Here is a 16,697-nt window from a genome sequence, read left to right as displayed (position 1 = left end):
TGGCGAAACTACAAAGTCTCGATCACCGCTGCAAGGTCGCCGGCTTATCAGTGTTTTATAGGATATATATCGGTGAGTGTGCTCAGGAACTTTTCGATCTTGTCCCCCCTTCACCATTTTACCACCGAACCGCAAGACGTCGGGCGAGTTTCCATCCTTATGTCGTCGACATTCCATCTACACGCACGAAACGTTTTGCGTCATCATTCCTCATACGTATGGCTAAGGTTTGGAATACTCTTCCGCGATATGTGTTTCCTACCAATTACAACCCGGGTATCTTTAAAACAAGAGTGAATAGGCATCTTCTAGGTAAACGCGTCCCATCTTAGGCCACATCATCACTTCCCATCAGGTGTGATTGTGGTCAAGCGTACACCTATAATGAATAAAAATAAAAAAAACCCGGGTCAATAAATAAGGGTCCCGTTTACTACGGGTTTAGTAAGGGTCCGGCTTACTAGGATCACTTTGTTGCCTGTCTGTCTGTCTGTCTGTCTGTCAGGAAACCAACAGGGTACTTCCCGTTGACCCCGAATCATGAACTTTGGCAGGTAGGTAGGTCTTATAGCAGACATTAGGGGAAAAATCTGAAAACCGTGAATTTGTGGTTACATCACAAGAAAAAAAATTAAAATGTGTTCATGAACAAATATTGCAATTTTTGACTTTCAAAGTAAGATTGCTGTCCCAAGTGGGGTATTTTTTTAAATAAATTTTATAAATTTGGCAGGTAGGTAGATATTATAGCTGACATTTGGGAAAAATCTGAAAACCGTGAATTTAGGGTTAGATCACACAAAAAAAATTAAATTGTGGTCATGAACTAATAATTAGTATTTTCAATTTTCTAAGTAAGATAACTATATCAAGTGGGGTATCACATGAAAGGTCTTTACCTGTACATTCTAAAACAGATTTTAATTTCGTATTTATAATGTTAGTAGGTCTGGATATGGAATATGGATTAGTATGGAAGTATGGATTAATAATGCAGAGCATAGTGGCAGTCGTGCGTAGCTGCAGTGCGCCGGACGCACTTTACATAATATTTAGTCATTTTGCATCACATAATTATGCGTTGCGCACCGCAATGAAGACATTATGGCGGAATTTTGACAAAGCGTGTACATTCGTGCTGCGCGAATAAAGAATGCATTTTGTATTACGTCATTTTATACTACACGTACTATAGAGCGCGACAGGTAGAGATGGCAATTGGGGAGGAAACGCCCCGCACGCCCGCACAACGCCTGTGCTAACCCGGTGCAGGCGTGACGTGCGGGTGTGCGAAGCGTCACCCCGCCTCAAACCCCGATTGCCATCTCGTGACTTTGTCCGCGTGGATTTAGGTTATTTCTGTGATTATCTGAGATAAAAAGTAGCCTATTTCATTCTCCAAGTCTTTAACTATACCCATGCAAAAAAACACGTCGATTCGTTGCTAGGTTGCGACGTGATTGAAACACAATCCAACCAAATACCCAATAGAAGCCAAAAGGGGCATAGGTTTAATAAAAACTGCCATACCTCTTCTAGGTTAGCCCACTTCCATCTTAGACTGCATCATCACCTATCTAGGTTATATTGCAGTCAAGGGCTGACTTGTGTCTGAATAAATAGAAAAAAACCGGCCAAGTGCGAGTCAGGCTCGCGCAATGAGGGTTCCGTACTACATTCGTATTTTTTCGACATTTTGCAGGATAATTCAAAAACCATGATACATAAAAATAAATAAAACCTGTTCTAGAATGCACAGGTGAAGACCTTTCATGTGATATCCCACTTGATATAGTTATCTTACTTAGAAAATTGAAAATACTAATTATTAGTTCATGACCACAATTTAATTTTTTTTGTGTGATCTAACCCTAAATTCACGGTTTTCAGATTTTTCCCCAAATGTCAGCTATAATATCTACCTACCTGCCAAATTTCATGATTCTAGGTCAACGGGAAATACCCTGTAGGCTTCTTGACAGACAGACAGACAACAAAGTGATCCTATAATAAGGGTTCTGTTTTTCCTTTTGAGGTACGTAACCCTTAAAAGGTTTAGTGCGTAGTTAAGCTATTTAACAAACTTACTTACCTAATCCAAAACATCTGTCGCAACTCGCAATGTTGTTAACAATACGTTAAACTATCGCCAACAATATGAACACCTGTTACACCGAAGAGTAAGTAATTCCTTCCTCAAAGTTGTATCCGAGTAAAACAATCCATACTTATAGTCCATACTTAATAATCTTCTAAATATATACTGACTGACTGACTGATCTATCAACGCACAGCTCAAACTACTGGGCGGATCGGACTGAAATTTGGCATTAAGATAGCTATTATGATGTAGGCATCCGCTTAGAAAGGATTTTTGAAAATTCGACACCTATGGGGGTGAAATAGGGGTTTGAAATTTGTGTAGTCCACGCGGACGAAGTCGCGAGCATAAGCTAGTAATATTATAAATGCGAAAGTGCGTCTGTCAGTCTGCTAGCTTTTCATTATCGAAATTTGGTACAGAGACATCCCTGCCCATAGGCTACGTTTTATCCCGGAAAAATCAAAAAGAGTTCCCACGGATTTTTAAAAACCTAAATCCTATAAAATCCAAATCAGCTGTTGCTGTATAACACAATACAAAAATTTATCACTTTATCAGCGAGAATATCCACATCTGCTGATAAGTGACGCCTTTACTAAAGGTGTAAAGAATACCGATCTATTTACAAAGAGGTAAATCTCTTGCACCTCACTAATTGCTTGCACGTGTAGTTTTTAAGGGTAATCCGTACTTAATATTATAAATGCGAAAATATGTCTGTACTAGCTTATGCTCGCGACTTCGTCCGTGTGGACTACACAAATTTCAAACCCCTATTTCACCCCCTTAGGGGTCGAATTTTCGAAAATCCTTTCTAAGCGGATGCCTACGTCATAACAGCTATCTGCATGCCAAATTTCAGCCCGAACCGTCCAGTAGTTTGAGGTATGCGTTGATAGATCAGTCAGTCAGTCAGTCTTTCCCTTTTATATATTTAAGAAGAAGATGTCTGCTAGCTTTTCACGGCCCAATAGTTCTACCGATTTTGATGAAATTTGGTAGAGAGTTAGCTTACATCCCGGGGAAGGACATACTTTTTATCCCGGAAAATTAAAGAGCTCCCACGGGATTTTTAAAATCCTAAATCCACGCGTACGAAGTTTCGGGCATCATCAGCTAGTAGTTAGTAAATGGCATTATAAAGCATCATCCAAACTTGGGTGACCACAATGGCTACCTACGAAGCGGGAACGTTAGCCGTGCGGCGCGCGGCGGTCGCCTCCCACGATATTTAATAGCGCCATACACACCTATTTTTTTTTTACACACCTATGCGACCACTATACACCTGCGCATTATAGATACACGAAGTGGACGCTCCCGCATCGCGACCCACATCCTGCGTTCATGACACGCACGTGTGGCCGTAACTTAAAAATAAAAGTTTGCAAACAAAATACATAATCTACCTTTTTTGTGCACTAGATTTAAGGAGTTTTTGTACTGTTCAACACTATCATGGTTGAATAAATAATTTTATTTAATTTTAATTAATTAATTAATTTGATTTGTCAAAAATTGATTTTATTAATAATTGCTAATTAAGTTAATTTATATTATAAGGTACGATAGGACTGTCATAATATAGGTATTGTATAAAAGCCCTGTAATAATAAATAAAGTTAATAAAAAAGTGGTAGGTTATATTTTACAAAGTAGGTACCTATCTAGTATCTACTAATTTTATTTTCTGTGGCCTACCGACTTGATAAAGCTCGTCATCTACTCACCTACAAAAACTAGGTGACTCATACAAACCCAAAAAAAAAGTGATTTCATTCATACAAGTCTTATTAATACGGTACGGTGTGATAAAAGCATCAACGCGTGTGCGTTCTACGACATACACCTGCCGGCACAACCTTGACTTTCACTTGATAAATAAATACGGGGATTTTACCTTTATGATTATTAAAATAAGGTTTATATAAGCTTGTAAGGAATTTGTTATAAATCAAAATCTTAATGGTACAGTTGTCAATGGTCAGAAGTTATAGAGTTATACTCTGTTCATTTTTAACCGACTTCCAAAAAGGAGGTGGTTCTTAATTAGGCCCGTTTTTTTTAGATTTTTTTTCTATTTTTACATTTTCTTTATTAATTTCAGCATTCATAAAAATGTTCAGCTGATTCATATCTTCAGTGAAAAATTTACGTATAGCCTATAATATTAAAAGAACGTCATATTATTAATAATAAATTCAACAGAGGAGAAAGCTCGAATATCTGGGCCATGTTATGCGCAACCCAAAATACGATCTACTGCAGCTTATAATACAGGGCAAGATAAAAGGCAGACGTAGACCTGGCCGTAGACGAATATCCTGGCTCAAGAACCTTCGCCAGTGGTTCAACATGAGTACAAGATCACTGTTTAGGGCAGCAGTAAACAAGATCCAGTTAGCCTTAATGATTGCCAACCTTCGGTAGGAGATGGCACTTGAAGAAGAAGAAATTCAACCGGTGGAATCAGATCTTTAAAAATCCCGTGGGATAAAAAGTTTGGTATCCTAACTAAGCACCTCCCTATAGTCAAATTGTATCGATAGTTGTAAAATAAAAAATACGGTAGTGGACGGATTATAGACAACGCTTTTAGTTGAAGAAAAAACTCGGTCATTCATAGTTATTTGGTTTTTGTACGGGTGTATGGAAGGTAGGGGCACAGAGGCATGAATGAAAGCCTACCTGAGATTGGTAACGTATTGAGGGGTGTCGGCGAAGGCTTCACTTCCGGTTATGTTTTTGTTTGTTGTTTTTTTTACGGCCGTTCGGATGTGAGGCAAATTGACGATGACCGTTAGGTTTTACACTCATTAGAGTACCGTAGAGTTGTTTTCGGAATCCTTAGGTATATTTTATGCTAGTATGAAAACCACTTTGATATACTTTAACATAGTTTTAATCACTGTTTCTTATTAATTTCGTTTTCAAGTCAGTACAACGAACTATTCCATTTCTATGCGTCCCCATAGAGTGTAGAGTCCACTCAAAACCATAGACTCTCGGAGAATGTCAGAGCGTGTTAGGCCGTGTCCAGACGTTCAACAATTCATCTAACACACTATCAACAATCTACCTAACAGTTAGTAGTTAAGAATGATAGTGAGTTACTTTATTTCATCCAAGCATTTATTGGAATTGTTTTATTTCATCTTAGAGCTAGTAATTTTCCGCACATTTTTTTCCGCAAAATCTGTGAACTATAGAACTATGTAAGTACATAGAAACGCGCGCACTGCGGAATTAATTCCGCACCGAATTTTCATACATTCATATTCAAATTTACGGCTTTTAAAACGCACCGCAACTCGCCGCACCATGGTGCGTGCTAGCTCTAAATCATTTACCTACTGGTCTGCCAAACCGCACTGGGCCAGCGTGGCAGACTATGGCCTAAGCCCTTCTCATTCTGACAGGAGAAGCATGCTCAGTAGTGGGTCGGCGGTTGGTTGTTGATGATAATAATAATGAAATGATTTTTGATATGTATTTAAAATTATTTAATAATGAATCGTTTATTTTTCTGATAAAGATACAACCAAAAGGAGGTTAGTAAGCTTCTGATGTCGTGCATGAAATAAAAGCAAAATTAATTATGAGAACAAATTCCTACCTGTACCTATTGAGAACTATACGGAACCCTTGAGCTGTAAGATAGTTTCGCGATTAGCAATGGGTATACTGTGGGAACCACTTGTAATGTACCTTTCCACCAGTTGTGGACTTTTGAGAAGACGTCAGGTATGTATTTTAATAAACTTTTATTTTCGAAATCCTTTCTTTTGCAAATAATGCGTTTTTTTATTCATAAAATTGAACCTTGAGATATCTACTTGAAGCAACTATTTTCTTTTCGAATATTCTTTTTATCAAACGATTAACACATCTGCGACTCACTACTTATTATAGGTATATTTTATTTTATTTTTATTACTTAGCAAGGGTCTCCTATGACCTACTTATATATGCCAGCCCCATCGTTACAAACTAAACTAAAAACAAACTATAGTAAAATCTAAAACTATAACAATTTGAGAGAATCACTAATAAATTCATACACTTTAATTGCCGAAATACTCAAAGGTTTGTTTAAAATAAAGTTTAAAATATTAATATTCATAAAATTTAAATTTAACTCACACGTTAGTTTCTTTCAAATTGTGGCTGTGAACCTTCTGTGACCACTAAAGTGACCATATTCCTAACAAGTATGTGAAATCATCTTCTTTCCTGGTGCAATCAGGAAGTAGAAAAACTACTTCGTGGAGACAAGTTTAAATCTCGGTATCTACGCGCCTACGCGCTACAAGCCGTAGCTTGCTACGCGCAAAAGTACTTAGATGAAAACCTTCGCTACGGGGTAAAGCTATGCTGTACCCGTAGTATAAGATTTTACGTCTCACCAAACGTTGCTAGAATTCGAGAGTCGAAACGCAATTACATCAAAGTAAAATGGACCTAAAGAGCCTTGAATTGAAGTCAAATATTCAATGCCACTGATTTTAATTTCGCAATGTTTCCGCTTGGAGCGCTGGCTGTAGAAGTGTAGACAAACTTGAGCTTTAAAACAAGGCTCTTAAGATCCAGTTTACTGTAACGCGGAAGTATTTCGACTCTCGAATTTGGTTTGGTTTGGTGAGACGTAAAATCTTGTACTACGGGTACTGTATGCATTACTTGATTGCTTCCTCACAAACTTCTTATAGATCTACTAGCCCATACTCGCGACTCGCGAAGCCTTTCTTGTTACCTGAGCAAAATAAATTGCAAAATCGACCTTACCCAGAATCGAACCTGGAAACCTCCTCATTATAAGACCACAGTGCTCACCATTGCTCTAGGGAGGTCAGCATTTTTTATAGTCATCATCATCATCATGATCAGCCCATTGCTGAGCCACTACTGAACATGGCTCTCCTCTCAGAATGAGAAGAGTTTAGGTTGTTGTCTGCCACGCTGGGCCAGTACAGATTGGCAGACAGGGTTTGAGAACGTTATGAAGAACTCTCTGGTAGCTATGTATGTTTCCTCGCGATGTTTTTCTTCATTGTTAAAGTAAGTGATCTCCAGAACTACTAAAGATTAAGTATTATAATGGCATTTTTGTAAATTCCTATATACATTATGCCTTTCCATCCTCAATTAAATTTGGCTAAATTGGTGGTATGTCCACTTCTAGGGTTCCGTACCTCAAAAGGACAAACGGAACCCTTATAGGATAACTTTGTTGTCTGTCTGTCTGTCAAGAAACCTACAGGGTACTTCCCGTTGACCTAGAATAATGAAATTTGGCAGGTAGGTACTTAGGTCTTATAGCAGACATTAGGTGAAGAATCTAAAAGTCGTGAATTTATGGTTCACATAAAAAAAAATCAAGTGGGGTATCATATGAAAGGGCTTCACCTGTGAATTCTAAAACAGATTTTTATTTATATTTATGCATCATAGTTTTTGAATTATCGTGCAAAATGACGAAAAAATACGACTGTAGTACGGAACCCTCGTTGCGCGAGCCTGACTCGCACTTGGCCGGTTTTTTTTTCAAAAGAAATGTTATTAATAAAAGCTATCTATTCGCCGCCATTATCACCGCCATTTTTGTAGGACAAGTATGATATGAAAAATATCCCTACTACACATTATAAGACAATAGAGGCCCACATAAATGTATAAAAGAAAGGAAATCTTTAGAAGTAGGTATTTCGGGATGTATTGAAGCACGGCACTCTATCTTTCACTATAAATAGAACGTTAGCTTCAGAAATATATCTTCCTAGAACAGCGGACCTGGCGCTGAGCACATTACTCATAATATGTTATTATCTAAAGCACTAGAATATTGGGAAATTTTATTGTAGTTATAGTTTAGAATGTACCTATCTATCGATACGTATATATATTATGATACATCTGACTGTGACTCTACCAACGTGCAACGGTTCGGAATGAATATTCGACTGAGTAGAGGCGCCAAGAAACTCAGCAGATGCTCTTGGAAATGGATGAATCCTACTCACATCATATCCTACCCTACTTACCTAGAAGTAGGACAAGATTCATCAATTCCTCATCGCATATTATATATCACCAAATACTGAAAAACAATTAATACATCAATCTATTTAAAAATACATCAAAGCTCACCAAATATCATTCAAACAACAAAATAAACAGATCTGTCTTGACTCACTCACTCAATTACTCACTCGCTTTGAAAATAAATTGAGAAGGGAAAGCTATGTGTGAACTCAATAATGCGTGTCCATACTCCAAAGTAATGCTATCTCCCATTGTTTTGACTCTTGATCAATGTAAGTACCTACATGGATCTATATCACTATATTATCATATAAGTACCAATAAATAGCCCATTTTCCCTACCTTTATTGCTAGTTCTAGCTGGTAATTTTTGGGAGAAAAGCTTACGTACATAATCAAATCAAATATTTTGTTAAAAATAGGTAATAAATTACACTTTTTGATTGTCAGTTGTTGGATGTGTAAGATATAGTGGTGATAATTTTTACGCAAACTTAAAACTAAAGCTAGGGTTCCAAACGCGCTCGGGTCTGTAATCATAAACATACCTCTGTAAAGGATTTTTTTATAAGGAACATTTTTTTGGGAGAACATTATGAGGAAACCTGCATGCCTAGGGTTCTGCATAATGATCTCAAAGGTGATGAAAATTCGTAGTACGGACTTGTATTTAGGGAAATGCGTCTACAACTTGAAAGCTTTGTATAATCTAAGCTTGAAAGTTTAGCCCTCGTAACCAGTTCCCGCGCGGCATCCTCCGGGTGGCGGTGCGCCCGCAGGGGCAGAAGGACCGTGGAGCGAGCCGGCGGCAGGCGCTATCCCGTCGCTAATCACATCGGAGCTGCGAATTAATCACCAGTGGGTAAATCGGCGCGTGGCGCGTGCCTCGCGCGGCGGCGGCGGCGGCGGGTTGACTATTTCGGGTAGGCGGGGCGCGGGCCGGAGCCGCGGAGGGTCCGGCGGCGGGCCAGTCGCGCGCCGGCTGCCGACGTGCGAGGGTCGCACGAGTGAGCGACGCGCGAGCGCTGCGATGGCGCGATGAAGACGTGCGGGCGCGCGGCGTTTTGCTGGGCCCTGCTGTGCCTCGCGGGCTGCCTGGCGGCGCCGCGCCGCCTCTACTGCGAGCGGGCGGACGTCGCCTGGCGCGCCTACCGAGCCCCCGCCGCCTTCGAGGCGCGCGTGCAGTCGCTGGCGCGCGACGCCGCCACCGTGCAGGTGCGCCGCGTGCTGCGCCGCCAGGGCCGCTGGCCGCGCGAGGACGCCGTGCTGCGCCTGCGCCTGCCGCGCGAGGCGCAGGAGTGCGCCGGCCGCTTCGAAGTGCCGCTGCAGAACAGAAAGAACTATATCGTGTTCGCGGAGCGACAGGGCCACGCCGCCGTGGCGCTGGGCCCGCCGCTGCGCCGGACCGCCAAGTTGATGCGGAGGATCCGCGCCGTCTACCGGCCCGGCTACAGTGAGTGCTTTGTGTTTTGTAGTGCATGGACTCCACTCCTCGCGGCAACGGTACGACCACGTGCGTCGATTCCCAGGGTCTTCTGTGCTGTTGCATGCTTAGTTTAAGAATTAAGTTGAAGTCATCATTAAGAGTCATCACAGTTGAAGAAGTTGAAGGAGCTTTCGACAGGGAGCGATTATTCGACGCAACGATCGTAGACACCGATAACGAGTCTACCATAATTCGCGATATTTTAATAGACACAGAAGACTTCCCCGCAGCTAAAATTACAACCGCGCTCGAACCTCGGAACTACAGGCGAGCAGACTGCACAATGCGAAACATATCATTACGGTTAAAGATACCAATAAAATGTGCTGCTAACAAATATGCTGTGGCAGGTGTATCGTACGAACAAGTAGCCATTAGGAATCCATTTTAGGTGCAGTGTAAATAGTCGAGCGTGGCCAGTGTAGCAAAACATAGCCACTAAATGCACACTTACCTCATTTATGCACCCTTCATAAACGGTCAGATGCATAAGGAAACATACAATTCGTTTCAAACTAACGCTATGATATTGAGAATTGAATAGATCTTTATTTCATTCTCACATTGTAACTAATAGCTTATGTTTCTTCCTCCTATAGTCTCCAGTTTTTGTTTAAAAAGCAATTTTAAAATAGTGAATTTCAGGATGATAATCTGCCAAATATTTATTAAAACTAATTCTAAGCATCTTGAACAAATTCAATCTTAATTATTATATTATTTCAGCGTTTAAACTATCGTAAATGATTTCTATTATAAGTATAAATTTTCCCTGTGAAAAAGGAACCCGGATGGGTTCGAAACTAGTCGGGCTTACGTCGACTAAATACGGAAGTATTGTCGCACTGCACTTGTTATATTTCATCCATAGATTTAATCTGAAAAAATTTTTTAGACATCAGCACATGATCTAAAAGAAGCTTTGAACTCGTGGCAATTGCTCGCTGAACTCTCCACAAAACAGAATGTAAATCAACGCTACTTAAAAAATAAACTGGGAACGCAACGAAACGTTTCCACAAAGAAAAATATACCGTAAGGACGCACGTTTCAAAGAAATTAATTGAGAAGAGATATCAAGAATAAATTAAGAAAATTACTCGAGCCCAAATGGTTAAGTAAGCAAAAAATTGAGCGGTAGAGATAATAACGGCAACGCGTATTTAACCGCTGGTAAAATTTTAATTATCAACATAGTTGAACCTTTTTAAGACAAAATGCTTTTACGGTACTGGAATAGATAAGTTTATTATTTTACTGTTAACCATTCTAAAGATAAAATGTAAATATAACTCAAAGATCGTTACTACAAAAGCGAAACCTCGTTAGATACGTGAAAAATGGAAGAGCATGAATGAAAGTATCGATCTATTCGACACTGAGCCAGATAATTTTAATAATGACAAACGTCCAACAGTAGAAAGTTAAGACGGTCCGGAAATATCGGTGCAAGTGTCAAAAAACTGATCGCAGGGTTCACGTAAGAGATCGTCACGGTAGATTTGACAGACGGGCACCGACAGGCATGAACTGGAGCGTGTCATGACGTCACCGACTACTGATCTGAACTCATCTAAACGCCTCCGCGATCCGCGAAACTCACGCGATAGATGCAATCTAAGATTAGTTAACGAAACCCGTAATCGTTCAGTGGCTTTATCGGTTTTTTCTAAGAGTTTAGTGTTTTTTTGGGTATTCCAATTCGCTCTAAACATTATACATGTGATTAGATAAGATTATAAACTCAACTGGATTGATATTTTGAAATCTTGTATTAATCGTAACAGCTTTGGATGAATCCATTGTATTACTCCAAAAATGTAGATGATTTTCCCACTAGCTATAAAATGAGCAAATAAGTTCTAAAAATATTCTCCCATTGTAGTCGACTATACTGTGTCTAGCTTTATTTCAAACTCAAACCATTTATTCTAATTGTGGAAATTGTAAGATAATACTTATTAGGATTTTTCAATAATTTTCGTTTTATGAAAATTTTGAACTTGTTGAGAGCCATCTGCGATATATCTGCTGGAAGCTTATTACAAAAATAAATTGCTAAGTATACTTAGTCTAGACGCGAGCATTTTTACTTTTAGTATTTAGGTACATCATGAAAGTCAATTCAATTTTTTTTAACTTATTGATGTTTTTATGCTCATACATAAAATTTTCAAAAAATAAAGTTCTTTAAAGTTTCAATTGCTCATAAGCAAAGCATGTTCGGTAGAAGGGTGGCGCTTACCGCAATGTTTACGTTCGATGTTCGGTTGTTCAAAATGTTTATCTATCTGGATGCTATCCATCGTTTTTTCCTTTGTTAATGTTCCACTCATTATTGGCTTGTAAATCTGCTTCGGTTTGATCCACTTTGTAGTTTGTACTAGCCATACAATTCGTCAAAACTTTTTGTATACAGCTTTTATCGGCTTTAATCCCGATGGCTGATCATTTAACGAATTTTGCTTTCATACACAACGAGGTCCAAATTTTTTGTTTACTTTCCTTGTTTTGCAGAGTACGTTAATCCATCAGTATTGGTTATTAGGTACAACTTCAATCTGATAATAATCGATAACCAAGAGTCCAAGATATAATTATTTTAAACTTGAGAAACATACGTACACAACTCTGGAGGTCCGAATTTTTTATTTACTCTCCTTGTTTTGGAGAGTACGTTAATCCGTCAGTATTAGTTATTAGGTACAACTTCAATCTGATAATAATCGTTAACCAAGTCAAAGATATCATTACTTTAAACTTGAGATACATAAACCTTACAATATCACACAATCTGCCATACAATAAATACCCTTGTGAGATCTAACAAATCAGTGCGTAGCAGAGCAAAGAGAATATATTATCAAAACTTTTAGAATCGATTCTAAGCGATCTTCAAAAGATCTCGACGCCTTTCGATTTTATTTGTTTATGTTTCTTTCATTTCTTTAGGTGTGTTTACAATCTTCGAATATTTAGCATTGTTGTCTATCGAATAGGTACTCAATAATAATAGCTCGTCAACTCGTCAAGTGGCATTTAATTCGGCAGTCAACAAACTCTGGTGTTACTAATTCGCAGATTAGTCATAAGTCATCACTGATTTGGTCGTAGACCGCTGCGATTTTGTTTGATAATAATGGATTAGTTACGATAAAAAAGTATCCTAACAATACTTTGTAATTAGGTACCTTCATGGTATCTTTCTTTACAAGATTTTTTTTTGCTTTAGGTGAGATAAAAAAATACTACCCACTACTCATTCATTTTAACACGTTTTTAGTGCTTCTGTTTTTAATACTAGTAATAATATAGTTATGTTATTTTGGAAGTGTCTTTTGTCAATTAAGTCAATTTTGTTTATATTAATTTGCATATCATTATTAATTATTATAAGCAGTTAGTTTTTGTAACATAATAAGTTTAAAAAATATACGCAACTAATTTATTTTCCTATTTGTAAAATAGGTATATTTGTGGTATCTATAATTTAGTTCTCAAGCTATTATTGTTTTCGCTTTAAATAACGCATAATATTAAGCAGCTATTTTTAGTAATGTAGATAATATTGTAATATTGTAACTGATTGCGATTAGTAAATAACTCTTAATTTACTGATTTTATAAGTAAGAATTTCAATGTCTTTTACTTTCTATCAAAAACAAATACGTTAAAATATAATAATTGACGACCAAATAATTGGCTTGCATTTATATTTTATCGGTGAGTTTGACTTCGAAACGTAGAATTCTAGTGGAGAAGCAGTGTTGACACTCCTAAACAAGGTCTCTTATAGGGTCTTCTACACGCCACGGTCTTGCGCCACCGCCTGAATTCAGTGCCTCCCTGCAACTAGTTTGATGCTGCCTACCCACTTAGTGAGAGGTCTTCTAACACTGCGCTTTCCAGTACAAGATCACCTTTCTTGCTCCTTGGGACCTCAGTGTCTATCGGTTTCATTGCCACTTCAGCTTCACCAAACGGTCTGAGCTATGTCGGTTACTCTGGTTCGCTTACGGATCTGCTCATTTCTGATTTGATCAAGTAGAGAATCTACAGGCAAAGCTCTCTCCTGGCCCGCTGAGTGATTCTGAGCTTTCTTATGAGGTCCATATCTCGGATCCGTATTATGATCACGTAGAGTCAACACATAGTCGAATAGTAGACACCAATTAGCTTGACAGACCATTTAGTTTTTACTTTTCAGACAGAGTAGGTACCTTTTTTAGCGTTTAAACTATCGTGAGTGATTTCCATTCTACATATCTCACACTCGGCTTTAGTCGACGTTAGCCCGACTAGTTTCGAACCCATCCGGGGTTTGATTGGGAACTGACTCCCTTTGAAAAAGGACCCCGGATGGGTACGAAACTAGTCCGGCTAACATCAACTAAAACACGTGAGTAAAGCCGTGTCTGAGATATGTAAAGTAGGTACCTATTTCTAGTTTTACTATGTCTTAATAATTAATTTTAACAATTGTAAATTGTAATACAAACATTATCATAGGTGCAGTCGACCTTCGTGGAGGAGTCACACGGCGTCTTATTAAATGCTTTTATTTCGTAATGGCGTCACGGGTAGCCGGCTCGCCATTATAGTCGACGCGCTCTGCCGACTTTACTGTCCTATTAGTGCTAGGACACACGGTAGGTTCTACCGCCGCGGCAATATTTTTTTTTAAAGAATATTAGCCATGTTAAATGACTAATATTCCCCTTTCCTCTCCAACTAAGCGTCAAGCTTGTGCTAGGAGTAGCTACGATAATAGTGCAACGGGCGGGGTTGGAACCGTCGACCTTTCGGTTTCAGTCCACTCCATTACCCGTTGAGCTATTGAGGCTATAATTACAAATAATATAAAATTATAATTCGCTCATGAACCGTTGCAGAAAACTTTAATGAAGTTTTGGAGCTGCCACCCTCGCATAGATAATCTAATGGGCATTTAAATATATCAGACGTAAAATATGAAGAGTAGACGATTCAAGCGGCTAATTGGCACCAACTCCAAAAAAATTGTTATAGAACTATACACGCGACAGGTCCAGCTGGCAATCGGAATGTGAGTGCCCCGCACACCCCCCGCACTAACCTAGTGCGGGTGAGGCGGGTGACGTGCGGGTGTACAGGGCGTCCCCCCGCCTCATACCCCGATTGCATAACTCGTGTATTCATATTCACTAATATTATAAAGAGGTAATGTTTGTAAGTTTGTTTGTTTCGGGTAATCTCTAGAACTACTGAACCGATTTTGAAAATTCTTTCAACAGTAAAAAGCTACATTATTCCTGAGTGACTGAGTTCCTGAGTAAGTAAAAAAAATTGCAGAATAATCGCGTAACAGACATACAAAAAACAGAAATAAAACATACAATGATTGAATTGAGAAAATAGCGGAAACCGTACTTAACTAGTTTGATCGAGACTGCAACGATTTACAAGTGGATTGCTGCGGCGCGTCGGTTCGTTCGTGTAGCATAACCCTTACTGTACTATTTGATATATTAACGTAGGCTGTTATATCTTATATGGCTTCATTTTACTCCACTTTATCGTAATCTCACCCAGCTTTATCTTATATGCATCACTTTCTTTTGAATAAATTTTCACTTGCGCCATTGTGTGAACTTTAAAGCTCGAGTTCGTTTCAATTTGTTGCATTTAAACCAAAAGTTTCTTTCGGACGTAAGAATTTTAATGACTTCATTTCGAAATTTTATTTTTTATATTGACATGCTCGAAAGCACTTACACGAGCAGGTAAAGAAATTGATTTACAAAAATTATTCAGCTCGCATTTTTTTTTAATTTTTTTTTAATCCTCACCCATATTATAAAACTTGCTGATGCCCGCGACTGAATGATTGACTGATCAACTTGGACCTAGAAAGTTAAAATTTAGCACAGAGCTTCTCTTTATAATTTAAACATGGAATGAGATGGACGAAAGCGAAGCCGCGAGCGGTCACTAGTAGTTATTATAAATGGGAAAGTCTGTTGGTTGGTTCGTTTGTTGGTTGGCAACGGAGCAAAGGATTGACATGATTATGCGTGGATTAATTATTGAAGACCTGGGAGTGTGACATATTCTTCTTTTTATCCCGGAAAAAGACTCGTATTTCCTGAGTAACTTTGTTGACATAGCGTTAGCCTTTATGCCCAAAAGTTAGATTCGTACCGGTATTCCTATGTATTAGAGCCTACCGCGGATGTGAACACAACGTGTTATTTCCTGAATATGTTTAAAAAACCGGCCAAGTGCGAGTCAGACTCGCACACCGAGGGTTCCGTATTACAGTCGTATATTGTCGACATTTTGCGCGATAAATCAAATCATCAACTATGATTCATAAAATAAAAAAAACTGTTTTAAAATCCACAAGTGAAGCCCTTTCATATGATACCCCACTTGATATAGTTATCTTACTTTGATAATTGAAAATACTAATGTGAAGTTCGTGACCACAATTTAATTTTTTTTATGTGATGTGACCACAAATTCACGGTTTTCAGATTTTTCCCCTAAAGCCAGTTATAAGACCTACCTACCTGCCAAATATATATTCTAAATTTTTATATATAAAAGGAAAAGCTGACTGACTGACTAATCTATCAACGCACAGTTCAAACCACTGGACCGATCGAGCTGAAATTTGGCATGCAGATAGCTATAAGGGGTAAAGAGGGGTTTGAATTTTGTGAAGTGTGAATAAATATAGTAGCGTTATCTGTGGTCTTACAGACATGTCCTGCCCATCTCCATTTCGACCTTTGCGTACGGAACACTAAAAAAACTCGTCTATGTCCAATGGGCCATGGGAAGTGGACATCGATGGCTGGCAGCGGACAATGGCGGCCGGGTATCGACGTCCTTGCGCCTAACGCGTGCATCCGTGAGCGCTATAATACAGTCTCGATTCATTGCCTCCCGTTTGTTCATTATATGGATTTTGTGCTATCAGGCTATCGAACTTATAGAATACACTGTACACCGCTTAGTAACCGTCTACGACCTCCCTAGTCCTGGTGGTCCTATTAGTGGGAGGTCCCAGGCTCGACTCCC

General features: G+C 38.9%; 1 protein-coding gene across 1 annotated transcript in view; it reads left to right on the top strand.

Annotated features, from left to right (window-relative positions):
- The first annotated feature begins 9,126 nt into the window (after positions 1-9,126).
- The window catches only part of LOC117982469 (protein vein-like), a 116,311-nt gene continuing 108,740 nt past the window's right edge, over positions 9,127-16,697 (top strand). Inside the window, exon 1 of the mRNA XM_034968825.2 lies at positions 9,127-9,599. Coding sequence (XP_034824716.1) covers positions 9,185-9,599 — 415 coding nt within the window. The 5' untranslated portion in view covers positions 9,127-9,184. The remainder of the gene's footprint in view (positions 9,600-16,697) is intronic.

Source organism: Maniola hyperantus, chromosome 5 (genome assembly GCF_902806685.2).
Source record: "Maniola hyperantus chromosome 5, iAphHyp1.2, whole genome shotgun sequence".
NCBI lineage: Eukaryota > Metazoa > Arthropoda > Insecta > Lepidoptera > Nymphalidae > Maniola > Maniola hyperantus.
Note: the sequence above shows the minus strand (reverse complement) of the source record. Positions and strands in the feature narration are given on the sequence as shown.